Raw genomic sequence first — 23909 nt, 5'->3', positions numbered from 1 at the left:
CCCCTCCTGTCCCATGCATGATTTCCACTAGGAAAGATGGATATTGTGTAGCTGATATTGAAGAGACTGCCTATTGTAATTTACCAGCATTTCTCCTTACATTGTTTGAGTGGGAATGACTTAGGGTATTGATTTTGTTTTGGGTTTTTTTTTGAACAGGGGAGAATTCTGTTGGATGATTCTGGGATTCCTTTAAACAAGAGGGACATTGTGGCATCAAATGGTATCATTCATACCTTGGATGGCATCTTCATTCCTCCTTCAATAATTCCCATTCTGCCTCAGAGGTGCAATGAAGAACAGCACAAAATCATAGCAGTAAGTCAAGTTTTTCCATTCTTTCCCCCAGTGGATATGTAGCAAGGTGAAGACTCACCAACGTGGCACCTCCTGCTGGTCGTCTCGGAAATTAGCTCTCCAGCATATGGAGCGCCCTCTGCAGGCTGATGTCTCACCTACTGCAGGCCCTGTGTCCCTCCCAAACCCCAGTGCCCTTTACCTCAGGGTTCTGACTAGCAGTACCCCCACACTCCGGGTCTCCCCTCCCGGGGGACCCTCCAGCCCTCAAACACACCTTGCCTCAGTGGCTACTGCCAGTCATCATCTAACCCCCACTCCCTGGGGCAGACTGCAGTTTGTAATGGCCACTCATCGTTGGCAAGGGGGTTGGACTGCTGCCTCTGCCTATCCCCAGGCTGCACCTCTGTAGCCCCAGTACCTTTGTAGGCCTTCAACAAGGCCTCAGCCTCAGGGTTTACCAGGCTGGAGCTACCAAGCTCCTATTGCCCTTCCCCAACACTGCTCCACCTCAGATACCTTGCTCCCAGGCAGCTAGCCCTTCCCACTCCAGGGCTGGAGTGAGACTCCTCCAGCTCCTGGCCCCCAGCCCTCTTATAAGGCCAGCTGGGCCCGGATTGGAGCTGGCCACAGATGTGGCTGCTTCCCCAATCAGCCTAGCTTGGCTGCTTTTAACCTCTGTTCTCCAGGAGTAGGGCAGCTCCCCACTACAGCGTGCTATAGAAAAACCTAAGATAGACTATATTTGAGCACAGAAGATGTGTCTGTGTATTCTCACACTGTGAATAAAATTCACCCCCATTATGATCCCTGGCACTAGACTGCCTCCATAGCTAGCCAGTGTATGTGCTGTGAGCATTTCTTCTGCTAACGCTTCCACACCACCTTGCTGGGAAGTCAGCTGTTTTCTCTTAGGGTTGGGTTTTGTTTTGCTTTTTTGGCAAAAGACTTAGAGCAGCACTTTTTTCCTCCTACCCAAGATATCCATGATTCAGAAAGGTGTTGAGCTCTTCAGAGGGCTGCTATTTGGGAATTGTTTGAGATGCAGTCCTTCCTGTTTATACCAGAGCTACCAACCAGTTTGATAATGCCTGATCACCTGACTCTGAACGTCTGTCTCCTATTAGTTTGGACTGGGAAGCAGGAAGAGCTTCCGCTCAGTCACAGCTATTTTGTTGCTGTAAAAGCCGAATCATATTTATTTATTTATGCAAACTAAATCTTTTCAAATGCCCTTTGGCTTTGCAATGCCTACTGATGGCACTTTTTCAAAGAGGCTGGCTGCTGTCCTGTTGAAGTCACTGCAGGAAAACATAGAGACGCAGCAAGTGCTGATCCTACAATGAAAGGCATGCATCTCCCTCCTCTCACACAGCAAATCTCTCCAGCATCCCTCATTTTCGTCCCAAATTCCCTATGTTCCACACAATTTGGTGCCCCGTCACTTCTATTGTTGAAAATTATTTACATCTAAAATGAAGACTCACTGCACTGAGGCTACAGAAAGAGTCATTTACACTGAAGGAAGGAGCTTATTCTGGGTATTTTTCACACACACTGTCCCACATTTGGGCCAGAGCTAGTTCATGTGTATGTTTCACAGAGCTCCACTGAAGCCAGTGGGGCCCATCACAGGTCTGAGGTCCACTTGTGTGCCCCAGTAATAGCCCAGAAGTGACATAAGAGTCCACAATACTTCTGGATGTCGTGAGACCTAAAGCATTAACTGCAAATCACAGCTTCCAACACAGCTACAAACAGTATCTGCTAGCCAAAACCCTAACTGGTTTGTCCTCATCTCACAGAGATGTACCTGTGTAAAAACCAGCACTTTGAGATGTGGGCAATACCCACAGTAATTATCTGGGAAACATTTTTTCTTTAAATGAAAAACTCACCTTGTTCCTCAACCTTTACTTCTTAAAACTTCTTTGGTCATATTTCTTATTATGGCCCAAAAAATGGTGTCATAAGCAATATTTCTGTATTGTTCTTCATGTATGAGCATAAAATGGGGTTATGTTTGAGTGTGTATAAATGCAAATACTCTCATAGGAAGGACTTTTATTCTCTTGGTTTTATAACAGGGCTCTTGTGTTGATTGTGGGGCCCTGAACACCAGCGTTTGCCCTCCTCACAGCACAAAAATGGTAAATACTTTGTTTGTATTATAATAGCACCCATTGTACTAGACACTGTACAGATATATAGTAAGAGTGCTGATAACTCAAAGAGCTTACAATCTAAATAGACAAGACAGACGACGAGTGGGAGGGGGAACTGAGGCACAGTGAGGGGAAGTGACTTGCTCAATGTCACAAAGCAAGTCAGTGACAAAGCCAGGAGTGTAACCCAGGTCTCCTTGGTCCTAGTCCAAGGCTTAATCCACTGGTCTATGCTGCCTTTGTTTCTGAAGTGTGCAGAACCTGATCACTGGAGTGACATGAAGCATTGTGTGTGTTAAGTGAAACTAGACTTTTAACACCCTGACTCCACCAGAGGCAGAATCTTTACTACCAGCCAGATCTTGAAGCCCAACCATTGTCATCCTGCCCTTTTCAACGAGCTAATCAACTGCCACTCAAAGGAATCACTAACCTTGATTCTACCAAAACCATGTTGTTGTTCCTATAGTATAGTGGTTTTCAAAGTTCAGGTTGTGACCCAGTACTGGGTCGCAGAATGCAAGGCACTGGTTTGCCTTGCTCAGCACCCAGGATCCATGGCGACCAGCCAGTAAAAACTAGTAGTTCCCTCTACCGGTTCTGACGCTGTGCTGCACCCTGGAAGCAGCCAGCATCAGGTCCAGCTCATAGACAGGAGGTCCGCACACTGCCCCTGCCCGAGCACTGGCTCCGCATTTCCATTGGCCGCACGCCCCAATCTCCTGCCCCAGACCTAAGCTTCTCCCCAAACCCGGAGCCCCCCACCAGACCTGGAGCCTTTATCCCTGGCTCCACCCCAGAGCCCACACTCCCATCTTAGAGCCCTGACCCCTCCCACACCTTGTCCCTCTGTCCCAGCCCTGGCCTCCCGCAAACCCGGAGCCCTCTCCTGCACCCCAAACTTCTTATCCCTGGCCCCACCCCAGAGCCTATACCCAGGCCCAGAGCCGGGAGCCCCTCCTGCACCGCAACCCCTAGCCCAGAGCCCCTTCCCACACTCCAAACCCCGCATTCCTGGCCACAGCCCTCACCCCCGCTCCCTAACCCTCTGCCACAGCCCTGAGCCACCTCCTACACCCCAAACCCTCATCCCCAGCTCCATTGGATCGTGAGCATCAACATTCTTCTTCAGTTAGGTCACCAGGAAATAAGTTTGAAAACCACTGCTCTAGTGGGAACATGCACATGTTGTATCTTGGTCACTGGAAAGATGCAGCAAACCTGTTGTGCAGTGACTCACTTGTCTAGCCCAATTCTTGGTGGGCTCACTTTTGGTTCAGACAGCCTGATTGGCACATGTTGAGTCTGCCAGGCTGAGATGAGTCCACACATGGCTCTGACTGACAGAGTGGCTAGAGTTTATCTGAAGCAGGCTGGAAGTGGTTGCTGCTTGGGTGTCGCTGGTGGATGTTCCTGCCAGGTGAAGTCAGCTCTTGTTTTGTTGTTGAAGATGGAGTTCAGTCCCATCAGATCTGCTGTTGATTCCAGTGTGTTGAGTCACAAATGCATTCTGCCTTCTACCTAGTCCCAGCTATGTGAAATGTTTTGCTCCTAGTAGAGGGACAAATCCTGCAGTCCTTACTCAGTCCAACTCCCACTAGAGTTAATTTTGTAAGAGTTAAGGATATGAGACCAATCTCAGACTGGGCACTCTAAGAAAACAAGAAAAATATACGTTGAGATAATCTAAAGACCCTATTTCATTTAAAAATGACTTAGGGACTTCATTATTTGTACAGCTCTTGTCTTGATTTTTCAGGGTGCCGGCCATACTGAAAAGTTGAAAAACATATTTGTTTTGAGTCGAACAAAACCTTTTTTTCAGCCTAGAAACTAAACCTTTCTGTTTCGGTTTTGAACTGTTAAACTTTTTTAAAATAAACTTGAAGAAAATGTTACCCACAGTCTCCAACAGCTATCATCTTTCTCCTGCTGTGAGACAGCAGCATCTTGCTTCCCAGCTATGGACAAAGACCATCAGAAACAGTCATGCTGCTGTGGGCAGGTTTTGCTCCCAAGATACAAAGTGCTTGGCTAAGATTTTCAAAACTAGTAAGTGATTTTCGGTGGCTTAGTATTTAGGTGCCCACATTCTGAGACCTTGAAGGGATCTGATTTTCAGAAAAGCCCCTTTTAGGTATCTCAATTTGGACATCTAAAAATGGAGCCACCCAAACTCACTAGTAACTTCTGAAAACTTTGGCCCTGAGTTTGCACTCTAACAGTAACTGGTGAAGTTAGAGGCATTGTGGGGCTAAGTTAGTCCATAGAACAATTCCTCTGAAGTCACTAGAGTTACCCCAGTGATTATTTCCATCTCTCATCTCTTTCTCTTTATGGGAGTGCTAGCAAGTTAACTTGCTCCCATCATGTGCATTGTTGGCTTGTTAACCAAACAATATAGAGACTTGTTTGTGACCCAGTTTTTCAGTAACTGCATTGTTCTGACTTAGCACGAGCTGTGTGATCAGAACAGATGGCCATCGCTAGGGTCTGATTTATGGACTCTTGTGAGGCAGAGGAAGCAGTTGTATGCCTTCCAGTACAATAAGGTCTCCATAATGATATCTAGTTCACCTTGACACTTTCATGAACTTCCTCAGCTCAATGCTAGACAGTTAGCCTTTGCAGCAAGGGGCAGGGAGAAAGCATAAACATAGCTGTTGTGCTAATGACTTGTTTCGTTTCTGAAGGCTCAGGAGATCTATCCAAGTGAATGTGTCTACGTCCATGATCCATTAGGCTTGAATGTCCTGAAGAAGGGCTGTGCCCGGTACTGCAATCAAACCATTCTGGTAAGTGTGATGTACAGTATCCATGGGCACATTCTAATTCAAGGGAGCTTTATTTGGCATCTCCTGGCTTGGCTAGAGGAAAATGTTTTGCCTTGAACCGAGTGGTACCCAATTGGAGTACAAGTGGCAGGGAGGAGGAAGTGCTCCCACACTAAGGGTATGTTTACCCTGCAGTTGGGAGGTCTGATTGCAGCATATGTAGACGTACCAGAGCTAGCTTTGAGCTAATCTAACTTGAGTAAAAATAGCCATGAAGCATGGGTGATGGCACAGCTAGATCCACCCACCCAGACCCCTGGGTACGTACTCAGGTCAGTGACCACCTCCCATGCTACTGTGGCTTCATTGCTTTTGTCACTGGCTCATCCATGTCAGAGCTAGCTCAGATATGTCTAAACAAGCTTCCGTCACATCTCCCAACTGCAGGATAGACGTATCCTAAAGGTATGGATATACTTCATGCCAGGAGTGTGAGTCCCAGCTCAAGGAGACAAACCCGCACTAGCACTGATCCAGTTAACATGCTAAAAATTGTGTGTAGCCGCAGCAGCGCCAGCAGTGGGAAGGGCTAGCTGTCCCCAGTGCACACCCAGCTGAAGCCATAGATACATATTCAGGGCAGCTAGCTTCTACTGCTCATGCTGCTGTGGGTATGCTATTTTTAGCATGCTAACTCAATCAGATCTAGTGTGAGTATGTCTCTTTGAGATGAGAATCACACCCCCTGCTCAAAGTGTATCTATAGCCTGTGTCCTGTCACTGGACTAGGGGTGGATTGCACTAATTGGGCAAGTTCCCTCCTAGGGGTAAATATTTAGCAAAACGTGAGGATTGATCTGCATGACCTGCCGGTTAAGTGCAGATTGAAGCTGCGTGGCTAAATCTACACGAGCCACCTTGAATGTGACAGGCTGTGGTGGAGGAAACACCGTAGCAGAGAGCATGGTATTTACAACTTCTGTCACAGAGCGCCATGCATGTCTCAAAGGAAGCAGAGTGCAGTTAGAGAGTGCACGCTAAGCTTGCAGAGGGATCGTATCCTGTTGTTGAAACCCTATCAGGTGTTTTGGGAAACAGCCTCGTCCTGGCTAGAACTGTCATGGTGCTTGCAAGTGATCAGACATCAGGGAGCCAAGCGTACACGTGGACGTATGACCTTGTGAAATGATGCAGCTTTTGGCAAGGATGGACAAAGGGCAGACATGGTCCAGAACAATCAAAAACACAAGGCCTCAAAATCCAGCTCATGGGCAGGAGGGGAGGGAAGTAGGTTTTGCTAGGGGAAAAAAAAACCTGGTTGGATATCGTAAGAGGGTGTTGCTAGGGGGCGTAATCAAGGTGTGGGGGATATTGGAGGCATAGTTGAGAATCCAGGTCAAATAGTCCTTTTGATTAATCCACCGCCAGTGGAAGAGCTGAATTTAATATTGGAAATGGAGAATGGCAGATCTGTAGTCTGAGCACTGAGAGGAACAAGAGAAAAAATCTGAGTTCAGACCAAATACGTGTTGTATGGTGTTTAATACACTAAGATTCTCCACACGGTGTACCAATGTTATGTCTTTTTCAGAAACCTGGGTGTTGCAAAGGATTCTTTGGTCCTGACTGCATGCCATGCCCTGGTGGATTCTCCACTCCATGCTATGGCAGAGGGAATGTAAGTGCACCAGAACCCACTATGTTGGACCCGTGGTTGGATTATACTAGCCTTTTCGAACTCCTAATGGGAAGCTGGGGAGTTTGGTTATCTGCATCCAATTGGCAGTGTTTACCAAGAATTCACATTCTTTGCACCAAACATGGAAATTATCAGTGTCTTGTGCTCAACTTTGCAAAGGCCAAAGAAACAGAACACACAAAACTTGGGTATAGACAAAGGATGGGAAGGACATAATCTTAATTCTGTTACTCTTGCTTTCCATCTTAAAGGGTGGCTGTATCTTGTCTTTGCTTCTTTCTTTCTCTGCCTCTTTCTCTCCTGACAAGAGGCATCATTTACAGTCTAGAGAAAGTAAGGACAGTGTCTGTGCTGTACATAGTTATTGATTTCTGTATACTATACCTTTAAATGTGAGAAGTCTGCCTGTCTGGCAGGCTTGTGAGAAAATTAAAGACAGACAATCTTACAGATGGGCAGCGAGGCATTTCTTTTTGTCTCCTGGAGATAGAAAACAAAATCATAGCTACGCACAACAAAATGTCTTGTACTGAGATTAATGCCTCTTCTAGGATTTATACCATTGTAACTCGGAGCAAAATGTGTCCAATATAGGGTAACCAGATGTCCCGATAAAATCGGTACCATCCCGATATTGAAGTGTTTGTCCCGCGTCCTGACTGATGTTTGGTTGGGACGCAATCTGTCCGGATATTTTGCGGTACTCTTTTTTTTTTTTTTATCTGCCGGTGGACCTCCCCCTGCCCCCGCAATGTGTCCCGATATTTTCTTCCTCTCATTTGGTCACCCTAGTCCAATAGCTACCACTCATAACTAACTCACATTACATGCACATGTGAATGTATACAAGTTGTTAATGCCCTGCACAGAAGTGAAGTACTACATGTTGTATTTGCAAGGCAAGTTATGGCTGCTGTTGGAACTAAACTTAACATTTCCAGGCTGTTGTGCTTTCAAATCTCACTATAATGTTTTATTCATTGAGCATATTTTTTCACAATAACAGTGTAAATCTGGGTACATGACAGATATCACAGTGTGACATACAATAGGCAGGGATAACTTTTCTCTCTTGTGGAAGAAGACTCGATCAAGGCTATGTATTAATATATATTCAGGGCTGATCCTTCTGAACAAAATAACCCTCAGAGCCAAACCCATGGGAAGAACAATGTGTGCTCATGTGCTGCAATTCCAAATGGTATTTGTCAGTGTGTAACTCTGGGGCTCAAATACAAAACATTACAAGGCATTTGGTTTGGCACTAACTCTGTTGGAACTGACTCCTATGCAGTATTTTCTGTTACCACTACCAACATTTTTTGTTTTTATTCTGAATGTACGGGAAATAACTCACGTCATCACTACACACTCATCCTATTCCCACTGGACACAGGTCACCCGGTTTACATAAAGTAGAAGCAGACTTGAAACTTCATCCAAAACTTGAGCTGAATCTTTTCTGATATTTGAAAGAAATTGGTCTGTTTTTCTCTTCCACTTTGCATGTGCTTCCTGCCTGCAGCTGGGACCAAAAGCAGACGCTCCAAAAAGTCGTGTGTGTGTTCATATGACATTTCCAGCCCAGTTTTGCAGACCCAAGAGGTCTGAATAAACATCTGAACTTTCAGCTGCTATCTCAATTTAACTACCATTTTAATGTTCAGCTTCTTTGCTTCTGGTTACCAGAACCATGTTAGCATGTGTGGTTTTTTCTTGCTTCTAAAATGGTTTACAATCCTCCATGCTTTTCTGGAACCTGTGAGGTTTTCCTTACTAGACATTAATGTCTCTGTCAGGTATATTTTCCCTCCACCTTGTTCACGTCAGTTTTCTTTTTGCGTTCCTTCCAGTGTAGTGATGGAATGCAAGGGAACGGCAACTGTCTCTGCTTTGAGGGTTTCAAAGGAATAGCCTGCCACATCTGCTCAAACCCAAACAAGCATGGGGAGAACTGTGATGAAGGTCTGTAATTCCTCAAGAAAGCAACCCTGATGGGTAACAGGAAATACAAGGCAGTAAACTGAGCAAAGTGGGTGGGGGAATGTAGGCATGGACCCTTTCCTAACAAGGAGCTCTATGGACTAGTTTCACAAGTTAGGCCCTTCATTTGGGTCATTTCATGCTGGAGTAGACAAAGCACAGATCAATGTCTGGCAGATGGAGATGGGCTCAACTGAAAAATTCAGATCCAGATTTTGGAATCCCCCCAGCAGTGTTTGAAAGTGTTTGGATCCAGCTCTGTCAGGGGGAATGAACCAATAAATCTTTCCTATCTCTAAGTGCTCTGAGGGCCTGGAGTCCAATGACTGAAGATAAAATGCTGTCATCCTTGCTTACCAACCCCAGATAGGGTATAACTCTGATGGCTTTTGAATGTCCATTTCCATTAGCTCCCCCCTCCCCAGCCCTTTACTCATAAGATGAGAACATTTTGCCACATCCTTGGTTGATGTAAATTAATGTGACTGCCTTGAAATCAATGGAGCTACATTGACTTATGCCAGATGAGGATCTGCTCAGTTAAGCATATTTTCAGGAAAAGCAGAAATATCTCCCAAGTGACTTCTAAGAATTGAGAATTAATCTGACAATCATTTGGTTTGAGAAAAGATTGCAAGAGAAATTTGAAAATCTAGAAGGTGCTCTCTCTGCAGGAGTTTGCCAACTGACCAGGCAACTGATTCTTCTCCATGCGTTTGACAGATTGCGGTTGCATCCATGGAATTTGTGATAACAGGCCGGGCAGCAAGGGAAAGTGCCAGTCCCGTTCATGTAAGGATGGCTATACAGGAGAATTCTGTGACAGGACTTCTCAGAACTGTGGCCCAACTGCATCTCAGTATTGTCACCGGAACGCAGTCTGCAGTCTCAACAACACAGCAAGGTTATTATGTACATAGTAGGGGACGGGGTACACTGGGGCAAGGGCTGTGTTGCTGTGCGTGTTTGTAGAACAGCTTGCACAGTTGGGCTCCAGTAATTTAAATAGATGTAGCCAGCTCTGTGCATTGGTTAGTATGTAGTTGCATATATCACGTAGACATCTACGCCTCAGGAAATCACAACATCAAAGAATGTCCTCACCGTGTTAAAGATGTGCAATTCTGTCCATGCTCATTGCTGATTTTAACAGGGGCAGTGCTAGCAGACACCCTCTGCCTTGCTGCTGTTCTGTGCTTGGGAATTCACATCTTTTTGTGCTTGGTTTTTAAGGTGCATCTGTACTGATGGCTATGAAGGGGATGGATTTTCCTGCCTGCCCATTGATCTTTGTAAGAAGCAGGAACGAGGAGGCTGTTCAGAAAATGTGAGTGGCTAACACGGGAGAAACATTAGTTACTGTTGAGAACGAGGCTCCAGGATTCAATAGATCTGTTCCCAGATCTCCCACATGGCCAAGGACACAATATTTGACCTGCTTATGCCTCAGTTTCCCCTTCTGTTATATGGGGTTAAACAACACTTACTTCCAGTGGCGATGTGAGGCATAATGAATTAATGTTTGTAAAGCACACTGATGCCTGTGGATGGACAGTGGTACAGTAGAGCAAAGCATAATCATGTTTTTTAAACTTCAGTGTGGGGAATGCATCTAGGTCATATAAAGGGAAAGCAGACGGGAGTGGGACAAATGAAGGATGGGTCTCTTTAAGAAGGGCCAGCTGCCTCAGATCTTTGATTTGTTACCTATGAGCTCTTTTGCCTGTGTCAGGCTGGAATGTTCTGGAAAGATCTTCCTCTCCCTTACGGAAAAATCCTATTTAATTCAATAGTGACTAATGTCCCTGGTATAGAATTCTATAGGATGGCTCAGAACACCTATAGGAAAGGTCTCATTCTCTATGAAATCCTATGTAATTTTAGAGTAATGATCTATAGAACCCTTTTGGTTTCATCCCTATTAATACAAATCTATAGGATTTCTCCACGGAAGTGTTTCTGGCCCTTCTCCCCTCCCCCCCACCCCACACACACACTTTGGAACAATTAGAGAGAGGTCCCAGAGAATCCGTCCCAGGTTTTAAGCAAGACCTAGTGTTTGGAGACAATAAAAACAGACCAGCCCACTCACTGATTCGGAGTCTTTTGGAGAGGTTGAAAAGTCTGCATTCCACAGATCTAAAAGAAGCCAGAAGTGGAAAAGCCATAACATCATGAGGGAGTTCCTCCTGCATCATTTTCAGCCTAGCTGGCAATGGGAAGTGCATGAAATCTAACAAGAGCACCTGTTCTCCTATGATTCGCAGCCCAGTTTTGCAAAACTAAAGATCTGGATGGTTTGAGCAAGAATCTGTTTAATTGTTCATTTGAAGATGTTCAGATACTGCATTGATGGTGACTATCTAAATATCTAGATAGAAACCCACACTTAGGGTGACCAGATAGCAAGTGTGAAAAATCGGGGCGGGAGGATAATAGGAGTCTGTATAAGAAAAAGGCCCAAATATCAGGACTATCCCTATAAAATCGGGACATCTGTTCACCTTACCCAGACTTCTGAGATTTGTCCCTGGTTACACGTTAGGGTGGTGAAGTGTAGGAGTGAAACTGTAGAGAGTTGCAGAAGGAATTGCAACGGTTAAAGAGTTTTTTTCCGAAACTATGCTAAGTCTTTCTGCCTCTCTTCCAGTTGGTTTATAATCAGTATTATTTTGGAAACCAAGTTTATTGTACCCTGTTTTGGGAGCCAGTCAGCTGCTATTGTCCATGGGTAATTGGATGGTACCAGAGCAGGTGGGAGAGGTATTCCAAGACCCATTCACCTATTACAGGAACTGTTTATTATTATTTTTGTAATTTGCTGATGAATAGCGCTATATAACAGCTGGATATTATGATGATGCTGTTACACATCTGCAGCCTCCTGGGATTTTGCCGCTATAGGTGTAATACTGTCCAGGGGCTGGGTCATTGGCAGTAGGTTTGTACTTGGGTCCTCTGGATCTTAAATACGTGACTGCTGCGGCCTGAGCCAGGGCTTTAACAGACTCCTCAACCTCTTTCTGCGGCTCAGCCACCACTAGACAGACAGAGAGTACCACACAGATGGTGTACTCAGCGCTTTGCAGCAACAGCAGGAATAAAATTCTCATCCTCCTCCTGTCATAGTATAATTCCCAATTCTGAACCTTAGCGTCCAAAATATGGGTACTAGCATGAATTCCCCTAAGCTTAATTACCAGCTTAGATCCTGTAGTGCTGCCACCAATCAGGACTTAGAGTAGAGTCCCTGATAAACTCTGGTCTCCCCCAAACCCTTCCCTAGGGACCCCCAAGACCCAAATTCCTTGAGTCTTACAACAAAGGGGAATAAACCATTTCCCTTCCCCCTCCTCCCCTCCAGGTGTTCCCTCCCTGGGCTCCTGGAGAGATATACAGGTTCAAGCTCCGTGAATCTAAACAAAGGGATTCCCCCTTCTCCTTTCTTCCTCCCAGATATTTCCCGCCCTGGGTACACTAGGAGATCACCGTGATTCAAACTCCTTGAATCACAACACAGAGAAATCAAGTGGGTTCCCCTCCTTCTCTCCCCCTCCCTTCTCCTTCTCTGTTAAGTACAGACTCAATTCCCTTGAGCCTCAACAAGGGGAAAAATCAGACGAGTCTTAAAAGCAAAACTTTTAATAAAAGAAAAAAGAATAAAGAAAATTACTGTAAATTCAAGATGGAATATTACAGGGTCTGTCAGCTTCTAGAAATTGGAGAAACAGCCTCCTCCAGCAGAAATACAATTTAAAATACTTCCAGCCAAATACACATTTGCAAATAAAGAAAAACAAATAAGAAGACTATACCGCCTTTCTACCTTTGTACTTACAAAATTGAAATAGAAGATTAGAGAGCCTGTAGGTACGTGTGGTCACTCTCAGAGCCCAGAGAGGAGAAAGCAAAACCCAAAAAAAACACAAACAAAGGCTTCCCTCCACCGAGATTTGAAAGTATTTTGTCTCCTGGTTGGTCCCCTGGTCAGGTGTTTGGTTCCCTGTTTGTTAACCCTTTACAGGTAAAAGAGACATTAACCCTTAACTATCTGTTTATAACACCTCCAAAACCCGTCTCTTATTGCATGAGCTCAAGGTGAATCTCTCTTAGCAGTGTAGGGCTTATGAGACACAACTGAGCAGTTCTGATTCTACCCAATTGGGAGATACTGTTAAACATGTTTATTAGCCAGTTCATTATATTACTTCCTGGGAAGGTTTCCCATTATCAAGGGTTTTATTTTAATTTGTTTTCATTTAAGTTTAATTTGCCTTTCTCTCCTCCCCCACAGGCCATATGTACCAGTACAGGCCCTGGTACTGCTACCTGTCAGTGTAACAAGGGCTGGACTGGGGATGGAAAAGCCTGTGTTGCTATAGATAACTGTGTTCTGGAGACAAGAGGGGACTGCCACATGAATGCAGACTGCAGCTTTGTTGGACCTGGACAGGTAAGTTCAGCACTAACTGGTCCATCGCTGAGATTTATGGACACTTGCTATGTACACCACACTGTAGCAGTCTGCAATTCCTAGGAGCAGCAATTCTTGTTGCTCCAGGAATGTCAGCAGCAAGGCCTACTCAGCTGGTGTGTCTGAAAGAAATTGGCTTCCATTAAATCAGCAAAATTTAGTCCTTATACAGTATGATTCAATGAAATACTAGTAACCAATAAAAACCTGAGAATTCTTTGAATAGCAAGGACTGCGTTTAATAACTATTTTTTTTATTTAATGTGCTCCCCACAGACACCTCTCTAGCCATCCTTCCTCATACACAGCATTGCACAGCTAGTCAAGGGCATCATGGGGTAGCTTATTCTCCTGAGGCATCAGGTGTAGGCCACCGCCAGAAGTGCAGCTTCATGGGCTGTTGATCTTTCCTGCCACAGGGAGTTCTGGGTTCCTGTGTCCTGTAATTTCTGCTTTCAGACAACTGATATGTGGAGGTAGGTTTGGGGAGTGCTAAAATATATAATAAATACATCAAATAGCCACAGCAGTTAAAGCGGCCGTCCATTTGGGCAATTTCCTGTCTCTCTAGCCATCTTCAAGGTAGGAAGGCCCATAGTTTGGCCTGTATTTTTCTCTCATCTGTTTGAAAAATCCATGGTAGTCTTTTAATTTCTTTTTCATTAAAACAAGAGTTAGTAAATCAGCATTCCTGAGTCTGACAGGATCCCCGGGGTCCAGTCTGGAACTGTGGGACCGCTGTACCCCCTTAACTTTCCAGCCTGGGCTCGCTCTCTCAGTGCAATGCTAGTGACAAACAGCAAACCCCTCTAGATGCTGTGATCACTCAGCCACCAGCATATAGAGACACACCCATCTAAATTGCATGAACGCTCACTAAGCCACTCATGAACTATACATAAGGAAACACCAGCAAATCTCCCAAGTCCCCAGCCTTGCACCCCAGAAATATACCATCATGTACACTGCTCAAGATCTTAACTTCAACAATGCAAGCTCATTAATTAGTTCACCATTTTGTCAAAGGATGGGGGATATGTACCAACCTTTGTATTCTGAGCAGATTCCTCAAGCACTTTAGGCAAACCCACTGGTAAAACTAAACCATTAAAATAAGTTCAGTAACTACAGAAAGATAGATTTTAAGTGATTATTAGTGGCAGACATACAGGACAAAGGTGGTTACCTAAGAAATAAAAGTTAAATCACAGGCTAAATTCTAAATTTTATCAAACTAAGCAAAAGTTGAATCAGACAGCTTTTCTCACTGCACTGGATGTTGCAGGTAAGTTACAGTTCTTAATACACAGGCTGAATTTCCTTGTCAGTTTCCTGGGACAGTCTCCTCAGTTCAAAATCTTTGTCTTCCCAGTGTTCTTGTTGCCTTCAGTGTAGGTGGGGGAGGAGAGAGATGGTCTCATGATGTCACGGTCCCATATTTTCTACTCTCAATTCATGTCACAAGAAAGATTCTGGTCCAGACATGTCCTGGTAGCCCTTGATGAGTCAGAGTTGAGCAATTCGCTATTGTGTGGTGCTTGTGCAACTGAGTCATAGAGTTGAGCAATCCTCATTGTGTGGTGCTTGCGCAACTGTCTCTCACAGAATTGTAAATCTCCTGTTTGCAATTCCCCTGCTGGTCAATGGCTCTTAATGGTCACTTAATGTATTTTTGGGTGTGGGTCACCACCTTTGTTGTCACTGGAGAGCTAGCAGTGGGCATCTCCCAAACTCGCAGCATATTTCAATAACAACCATACAGCAAAATTTATCACTTCATATACAATGATGATACACACATTTTGACAGAATAGTGAATTTCAGCATCTCGTGACCTTTCATATGATACCTTGCAAGGAATGCTTTGTATGAAATGCCACCATCATATACCAGTGATGAATATGGGGGTTACAGGGTGATACTTTCAGGTACAGTGTGTTACACTGAGAGATCCTACAATAACAGATTAGTGCATGCTGGAGTGCTTTATATTTATGAGCAACGCTACAATAACAAACGAGCGTGTGTATCGTAACAGAGGGAAACCCTTAGTAAAGAAATATTTCCATTTCGGATTTTCCAGGGACTGTTATCAACACTGAGAAGAAAATCATTTTTAAAATTAACTTAAAGGTAGATCTTGACCCAGACTCATTGAAAGAGGGACGGCATTAGTTGTGCAGTTGGGTAGGTCCATAGTGAAGCTCCTCCCTCTCTCTTCTACTTTCAGAGCAAGTGTATGTGCAAGCGTGGCTATGCTGGTGATGGCTATAACTGTGAATCCATTAATCCCTGCAAGCTGGACAATGGTGGTTGCCATGATTTGGTGAGTAGCTGGGGAATTCTCCAAAATCCTTCATGGGAAAGAATGTTGGGCCAGATCCTCAGTGGATGCATTTCGGTGTAGTGCTACTATCTGCAATGGAGCTATGTTGATATACTCCCACTGATAATCTGGCCCAATATGTCTTCCTTTGTTGTGCAGTAATCACATCTATCTGTGACAAAGCATAAAGGCTTTGTGGTCATTAGTTTTTCTTGTTTGCTCACACTCCCATGTTTTACAAGGCTGTGCTACAAGATGTGTGTGGGGGGGCGGTTTTCTTAGGTGTACTGTGAGAATACACTATTTCAGCGTAAGGGACCATGAAAGGAAGGATGGCATCGTAGTTAAGGCCCTATCTTGCAATTTGGGAGACTGGAGATCAGTTCCCACAGGGTTCCTGAGTGGCTAATACTGAGCAGTGCTCCATCTGTTTTATTACAAAGTAATCCTTCGTTTTCTTGTCCTCACAGGCTGTGTGCGAGCCTCTTGGAGGAGGGGAACGGTCCTGTGCTTGTGCTCCTGGTTACATGGGAGATGGACTTACATGTTATGGAGATGTATTAAAGGTAGGAAGAAAATGAATATTATTCTCTTTTAATTCAAAGAAAAAAGGTTGTTGTTTTTTTTTTTTTTTTTTGCAGTAGCTGAACCAGCTCATGCTATAATCTGCAGGTGACGATAGCTGCTGGTTTGACTCATAGGACTGGAAGGGACCTCGAGAGGTGTAACGATGCTGCCTTTGATAGAATACAACTGAGAGTATCAATACAGGACAAATTGTTTAGAGCAGGGCAGTTACAGCTCAGAGCTGGGTGTCCTTTATTATTAAGGCACACCAAACCAGCCAAACAGAGAGGACTTTAGTTTTACCCCACTGGCTAACCATAAGTCGCACAAGCAACTTCCTTAGAAACTCCAGTTTCCCAGTATCACCACCAGCACCACTCCTTATGGGGATGACTGGTTATGAAAACCGATACCCCAGTAAAAGAAGAGAGGTTCTCTCGATCCCAAAGGACCAAGCCCAAGACCCAGGTCAAATGATAACTTACCCAAATTACACACTTAAAGCCAATTCTTATTAAATAAACTAAAATGTATTAAAAAAGAAGAGAGAGTTGGTTGAAAGATCAATATACATACAGACTTGAGTTCAATTTCTGGAGGTCCAGATACATAGCTGTCATGGTACAATTCCCCACTCTGAACCTTAGCGTCCAAAAGATGGGGTACCAGCATGAATCCCTCTAAGCTCAATCACCAGCTTAGAACCTGTAGCGCTGCCACCAACCAGGAATTCCAGTGCCTGGTACACTCTGGTCCCCCCAAAACCTGGCCCGGGGACCTCCAAGACCCAGACCCTCTGGATCTTAACACAAGGAAAGTAAACCCTTTCCTTCACGGTTGCCTCTACCAGCCTTCCCCTCCCTGGGTTACCCTGGAAGATCACTGTGATTCAAACTCCTTGAATCTTGAAACAGAGAGGAAAATGCACCTTCCCCCCCCTTCTCTCTTCCCCTCCCAGATTCTCCCTGAGAGAGACAGTAATCCTAACACAGAGAGAATTTAGCCTCTCTCTCCCCCTTCCCTCTTTTCTCCCTACCAATTCCCTGGTGAATCCAGACCCAGTCCCCTGGGGTTTCACCAGAATAAAAAAACAATTAGGTTCTTAAACAAGAAAATCTTTTAATTAAAGAAAGAAAAAACAGTAAAAGTTATCTTTGTAAATTTAAAATGTAATAGGTACAGGGTCTGTCAGCTATAGACACTGGGAATACTCTCCCAGCCTAAGTATACAGGTACAAATTAAAATCTTTTCAGCAAAATACCAATTTGAACTCCTTTCAGCCAAATGCACATTTGAACTCCTTCCAACCAAATACACGTTTGCAAATAAAACAACCATAAGCCTAACTCGCTTTATCTACCTAGTACTCACTAGTCTGAACTTATAAGAGCCTGTATTGGAGAGAAACCTGGTTGCACATCTGCTCCCTCTGAGCCCCCAGAGTGAACAACAACCAAAACTAACAGCACAGCACAAAAACTTCCCTCCCTCAAGATTTGAAAGTATCCTGTCCTCTGATTGGTCCTCTGGTCAGGTGACAGCCAGGCTTACTGAACTTGTTAACCCTTTACAGTCAAAGAGATATAAAGTACTTCTGTGCTATTAACTTTTCTTATCTGTTTATGACACGCCCCCCAAGTCGCTGACAGTGTGGAACCACACTGGCAGTGATTTCTCCCTAGAACTTCAAAATAAACAGATCAATAAACACATGCATCCTTACATTTTAAGTAAAACTACAAGATTTTTCACATTATAAGGACAATTTTTAACCAGTTGATTTTAGGGAACTTTCACAGGAGAGTGCATCAACTTCTTGATCTTTGCAACTGCAGACCTTTCCCGGTTGTGGAGAGGGTCACCTCTCCCACGCCACCGTTACTTTTCCCTTTATCGTAGACACCGTCAGGCCACTCAGCGTCATCTCCTCCCTGGGCTGTGAACTGACATACCTGTAAGTCTCTGTAATAAAAGGGCTTGAGAGAATTAATGTGGTACACTCGGGGCTTTAGGGAAGAATTGGGAAATGCTATGAGGTAGTTAACAGCTCCTAGGCACTCTTGGACCGTGAATGGCCCTTCCCATGATGCTTCCATTTTATGGGCCTGTTGGGCCTTTAAGACCATAACCTGGTCTCCTACCTTGAAGGAATGCTCTCTCGTATGTCTATCATACCAGGCCTTTTGCTCTTCCTGAGCATTCTTTAGGTTCTCTTTAGCAAGGGCTAAAGAGTGTCGGAGGGTGCTTTGTAGGTTGGTTACAAAGTCCAGAATATTAGTCCCTGGAGAAGGCGTAAACCTCTCCGATTGCTGCTTCACCAACTGTAATGGCCCCTTAACCTTGTGGCCATACACAAGCTCAAACGGTGAGAACCCTAAACTGGGATGTGGTACAGCTCTGTAAGCAAAGAGCAACTGCTGCAACACAAGATCCTAGTCATTGGAATGTTCATTCACGAATTTACATATCATGGCCCCCAAAGTTCCATTAAACCTTTCCACCAGGCCATTGGTTTGATGGTGGTACGGGGTGGCAACTAAGTGATTCACCCTATGAGTTTCCCACAGTTCTTTCATGGTCCCTGCCAGGAAATTAGTTCCTGAATCCGTAAGGATATTGGAGGGCCAACCTACCCTGGCAAAATGTTTGTTAGGGCCTGGCACACAGTTTTAGCCCTAGTGTTGCCTAAAGCTACTGTTTCTGGCCATCGGGTAGCAAAGTCTACAAAAGTCAATATGTACTGCTTTCCTCTGGGTGTCTTTTTTGAGAAAGGACCCAGAATATCCATAGCTACTTGCTGAAATGGGACCTCTATTATGGGGAATGGCTGGAGAGGGGCCTTGGCCTGGTCTTGGGGCTTTCCCACTTTTTGGCACACCTCACAAGACCGGACATACTTGGCAACATCCTTGCCCATCCCCTCCCAGTGGAAGGACTTACCCAACCTGTCTTTGGTTCTGTTCACCCCAGCATGGCCACTGGGAAGATCATGGGCCAAGCTTAAGAGCTTCCCCCGGTACTTAGTTGGAACTACCAACTGTTTTTGTGGATGCCAGTCTTCCCGGTGTCCACCAGAAAGAGTCTCCTTATATAAAAGCCTTTGTTCTATAACAAACTGGGATCGGTTAGAAGAGCGGTGGGGTGCTCCATGCCGCCGCCCAAGCTTTTTGAAGGCTGTCATCTGCTTCCTGCTCAGTCTGGAACTGTTTCCTGGAGGCTGGAGACACCAGTTCCTCCTTAGACTGTGGACTTGGGCTTAGTCCCTCGGGAAGTGATGTAGGTGATGGGGTTGTTTTCGTGGCTGGTGAACCGCTCTCCGGTGGTGGACCAGGTGGTATTTCAGGCTCTGGCTGAGCCTCTTGGGTATGGTGGTCTGCTGCTTCTGCCAGTTCAGGCTCACTGGCGCCCTCTGGCTTTGGGGTTGAAGACGCGGTTGCAAGCGCTGGCGTCAGTGCTGGCAATGGTTCTGGTGCTGGTTTCGTTTCCAGGTCCGGGTCTGGGACTGGAAGTACTGTGGCTGTTACAGTCATTGGTAGAGAATCCGGGTCCACTACCTTTGTCTGGGTCTCTGCAAACACAGACGGGGCCTCTGTGGACGGTTCGGGAACAGGGATGGGTCTGGAGGTTTGCCTGGCTTGGCTGCGTGTAACCATTCCCACCCTCTTGGCCCGCTTCACCTGGTTGGCCAAGTCTTCCCCCAGTAGCATGGGGATGTGATAATTGTCATAGACTGCAAATGTCCACGTTCCTGACCTGCCTTTGTACTGGACAGGCAGTTTAGCTGTAGGCAAGTTTACCGCTTGTGACATGAAGGGGAAAATTGTCACTTGAGCCTTTGGGTTGATGAATTTGGGGCCCGCTAAGGATTGGTGGATAGCTGACACTTGTGCCCCCGTGTCTCTCCACGCGATAACCTTCTTTCCACCCACTCTCAAAATTTCCCTTTGCTCCGAGGGTATTTGAGAGGCATCTGGGCCTGGGGATCTTTGGAGTGATGGAGATATAATGAACTGCACTCAGTTGGGGTTCTTGGGGCAGTTGGCCTTTATATGTCCCAGTTCATTACACTTGAAGCATCGCCCAGCTGACTGGTCACTGGGTTGAGGTGGGTTACTGGAGATTGGTGAGGTGAGAGAATAGGGAGTTGGCAGCTTTTCTTGGGTTGTAGGTGGGGTTCTGGGTTGCCCTCGGTGATAGGGTTTATTGTCAGCGTGCCCCCTGTGATATTCGCTCCCCTTGATAGTAGCTCTTTTCTTTTCTGCCACGTCCACCCATCTGGCTCCAATCTCCCCCGCCTCAGTTACAGTTTTGGGCTTCCCATCTAGGATAGACCTTTCGATTTCCTCAGGAACACCCTCTAAGATCTGCTCCAATTGTATTAGGAGGTGCATGTCGTCCAGAGATTTAACATTGGCTCCTGATATCCAGGCTTCATAATTCTTTGCAATGTGGTAGGCGTGTCGGGGAAATGACACATCTGGTTTCCATTTTAGGGCTCTGAACCGCCGACTGGCCTGTTCAGGTGTTATCCCCATTCTGTATCTGGCCTTGATTTGAAAAAGTTTATAGTCGTTTATGTTCTCCTTAGGCATTTCAGCCGCCACCTCTGCTAAGGGCCCACTGAGCTGTGGCCTCATTTCTATCATGTACTGGTCTTCAGGGATGTTATACCCAAGGCAGGTCCTTTCAAAATTTTCTAGGAAGGCCTCAGTGTCATCACCTGCCTTGTAGGTGGGAAATTTCTTGGGATGTGGAACAATAACTGGCGAAGGGTTGCTAGGATCGGCTGCGTTCTTCTGCTTAGCCTGTTCTAATTCCAGGGCCTGCCGGTGGGCCTCCCTCAGGAGTTCCAACTCTCTCCTGTGGGCAGCCTCTCTTTCTCTTTCTCTCAGCTCCATCTCTTGTAGTTTTTTTTTTCCATATCTCGCCTGTGGTCTGCGTCTTTGATTTGTTCCTCTGCCTCCAGTTTTGCCCGTTCCTTGGAACTCATACTTCCGGCTTCCTTGTGCTGGGGCGCCCTCTGCTGTTTACTGCTTGAAATGCTCCTTTTCTGTTGCCTTCTTCAGGTTGCTTAGCTACAGTCTTTTTTTTTTTTTTTTTTACTCCTTCTACCTAGCTATTCCCGACAGAGTTAGAAAGAAAAAAAAACATTCATTTGCAAATGTGTTTTGCTGGTGTATGGTGACTCACAACTGGAGTCCCCTTGTTTAACAAAAGACCCTTGTTAAACTCTAATGCCTCTGCCTTCAGGCAGTCTCTCTGCACAACCAGAAAGGAGAAAAGGAAAAAATTTTCTGGCTGTTTGTTTATTTTTAAAAACCCTCTCTCCTGCTTACAAACAGCTAGCAGAGAGAAAAGAGAGAGAAAAAATCCTACTGGCTTTTGCTTCTAAACCCAAACCTCTCAGTCTGCCTGCAGATAGCTAGCAGGGAGAGAAATAAAAACCTCACTGGCTTTTGGATTCTATCTTTATCTATCTATCTAACTATCTATCTATCTATCTATCCCACACGCTGCACACCATGTTATGGTACAACTCCCCACTCTGAACCTTAGCGTCCAAAAGATAGGGTACCAGCATGAATTCCTCTAAGCTCTATTACCAGCTTAGAACCTGTAGCGCTGCCACCAACCAGGAATTCCAGTGCCTGGTACACTCTGGTCCCCCCAAAACCTGGCCCGGGGACCCCCAAGTCCCAGACCTTCTGGATCTTACCACAAGGAAAGTAAATCCTTTCCCTCACCGTTGCCTCTCTCCCAGCCTTCCCCTCCCTGGGTTACCCTGGAAGATCACTGTGATTCAAACTCCTTGAATCTTGAAACAGAGAGGAAAATGCACCTTCCCCCCTCCTTCTCTCTTCCCCTCCCAGACTCTCCCTGAGAGAGAAAGTAATCCTAACACAGAGAGAAATTAGCCTCTCTCTCTCCCTTCCCTCCTTTCTCCCCACCAACTCCCTGGTGAATCCAGACCCCGTCCCCTGGGGTCTCACCAGAATAAAAAAACAATCAGGTTCTTAAACAAGAAAAGCTTTTAATTAAAGAAAGAAAAAACAGTAAAAGTTATCTTTGTAAATTTAAAATGTAATAGGTCCAGGGTCTTTCAGCTATAGACACTGGGAATACCCTCCCAGCCTAAGTATACAGGTACAAATTAAAATCTTTTCAGCAAAATACCAATTTGAACTCCTTCCAACCAAATACACACTTGCAAATAAAGAAAACAACCATAAGCCTAACTCGCTTTATCTACCTAGTACTCACTAGTCTGAACTTATAAGAACCTGTATCAGGGAGATTGGAGAGAAACCTGGTTGCACATCTGCTCCCTCTGAGCCCCCAGAGAGAACAACAACCAAAACTAACAGCACAGCACAAAAACTTCCCTCCCTCAAGATTTGAAAGTATCCTGTCCTCTGATTGGTCCTCTGGTCAGGTGACAGCCAGGCTTACTGAACTTGTTAACCCTTTACAGTCAAAGAGATATAAAGTACTTCTGTGCTATTAACTTTTCTTATCTGTTTATGACAATAGCAGACAAGGCCGGTGCAACCATTTAGGCAGACTAGGCGGTTGCCTAGGGCGCCAAGATTTGAGGGCGCCAAAAAGTGCCCTCAAATTTTTTTTTTAATGGTTGAGCAGCCGCTGCTGCTGGGACAGAGAGGGAGTCTGAGCTGCCGCAGTCGTGCCTGCACGACCGCCTGCAGGCACCACTTATCACTGTTTGGAATGTTCAGTGTCCCCCTTAGAAATGCTAACAAGCTTATTCAGCGAAGTTTTGATGTACTTGATGCATGCTATTAGATCGTCAATTAGGCATCAACGAGATAATTTAAGAGTAAATGTCTTTTTGTTTGAAGTACCACTGAACACTAATCTGTCCATTGCCCTCTCCCTCCTGTGTTACTGCTTGAAGCAGAATCCTGGGTAACAGTAATGAGGATGCTGGTAAAACCTTTTAAAATATTTCCCCTTTATAATGCCACATTTTTAATACAATTTTAAAATTAGATCCCATAATTTCAAGGCATCGATTTCCCCGTTTGGACAATTAAATTGCAATTGTCGGCATGAACATCATTTTAAAGCTGGGTTTTGAAAATCTAATTTAACTTCAGAAATTAATGACCAAAAGATGGGCACGTGAAGTAAGGTAAAAGTAATTAACCGAGGGTCTAGCATTCACTCCCAACACCGCAAAAGAACTGAGGGATTTCCAAAGAACTCCGACACCACGACAGTGTATCATTCAAACGTGAGAACATAGTTACTACAGATAATAAATAATAAGTTACCTGGGTTGGAAATAGATCTTTGTGGAAGGGAAAGGAGGAAACTTGTCTTTTTGATTACAGAATTATTTTGCTTCTGGATCCATTCAAATCATAACCGATTTTTTGGGGGAGGGGATGTGGGGAAGAAACTCTTTCTCTATTCCAAGTTAATTGTCGTCTAATTGCCCAGCAAAGAAAGAGATAGTGGCAGCAATTAGGCATAGCCCCCACCAGTTCAGGAGTCATTAACACAGTACAAAGATATGCTGCATGCTTTACAGGCACACCGGCCTAATGAGGGACTGGGGGCAAGAGGAGCAGGGCTGAGCCCCTAGGGAGTGAGCCGCAGAGA

At 45.1% G+C, this 23909-nt stretch overlaps 1 protein-coding gene across 4 annotated transcripts in view; it reads left to right on the top strand.

Moving 5' to 3' along the window:
- STAB1 (stabilin 1) overlaps nt 1-23909 on the top strand; it is a 123988-nt gene that overhangs the window by 39639 nt on the left and 60440 nt on the right. For all 4 annotated transcript variants that reach the window (XM_050957663.1, XM_050957662.1, XM_050957664.1 and 1 more), the window contains 10 exons: nt 160-318; nt 2385-2447; nt 5156-5257; nt 6828-6914; nt 8789-8900; nt 9642-9822; nt 10152-10245; nt 13213-13371; nt 15623-15718; nt 16189-16284. In XM_050957663.1, coding sequence (XP_050813620.1) covers nt 160-318; nt 2385-2447; nt 5156-5257; nt 6828-6914; nt 8789-8900; nt 9642-9822; nt 10152-10245; nt 13213-13371; nt 15623-15718; nt 16189-16284 — 1149 coding nt within the window. The remainder of the gene's footprint in view (nt 1-159; nt 319-2384; nt 2448-5155; nt 5258-6827; nt 6915-8788; nt 8901-9641; nt 9823-10151; nt 10246-13212; nt 13372-15622; nt 15719-16188; nt 16285-23909) is intronic.

Source organism: Gopherus flavomarginatus, chromosome 6 (genome assembly GCF_025201925.1).
Source record: "Gopherus flavomarginatus isolate rGopFla2 chromosome 6, rGopFla2.mat.asm, whole genome shotgun sequence".
Taxonomy (NCBI): Eukaryota; Metazoa; Chordata; order Testudines; family Testudinidae; genus Gopherus; species Gopherus flavomarginatus.
The sequence above is the reverse complement of the archived record's forward strand: the minus strand, read 5'-3'. Positions and strand labels throughout refer to the sequence as shown.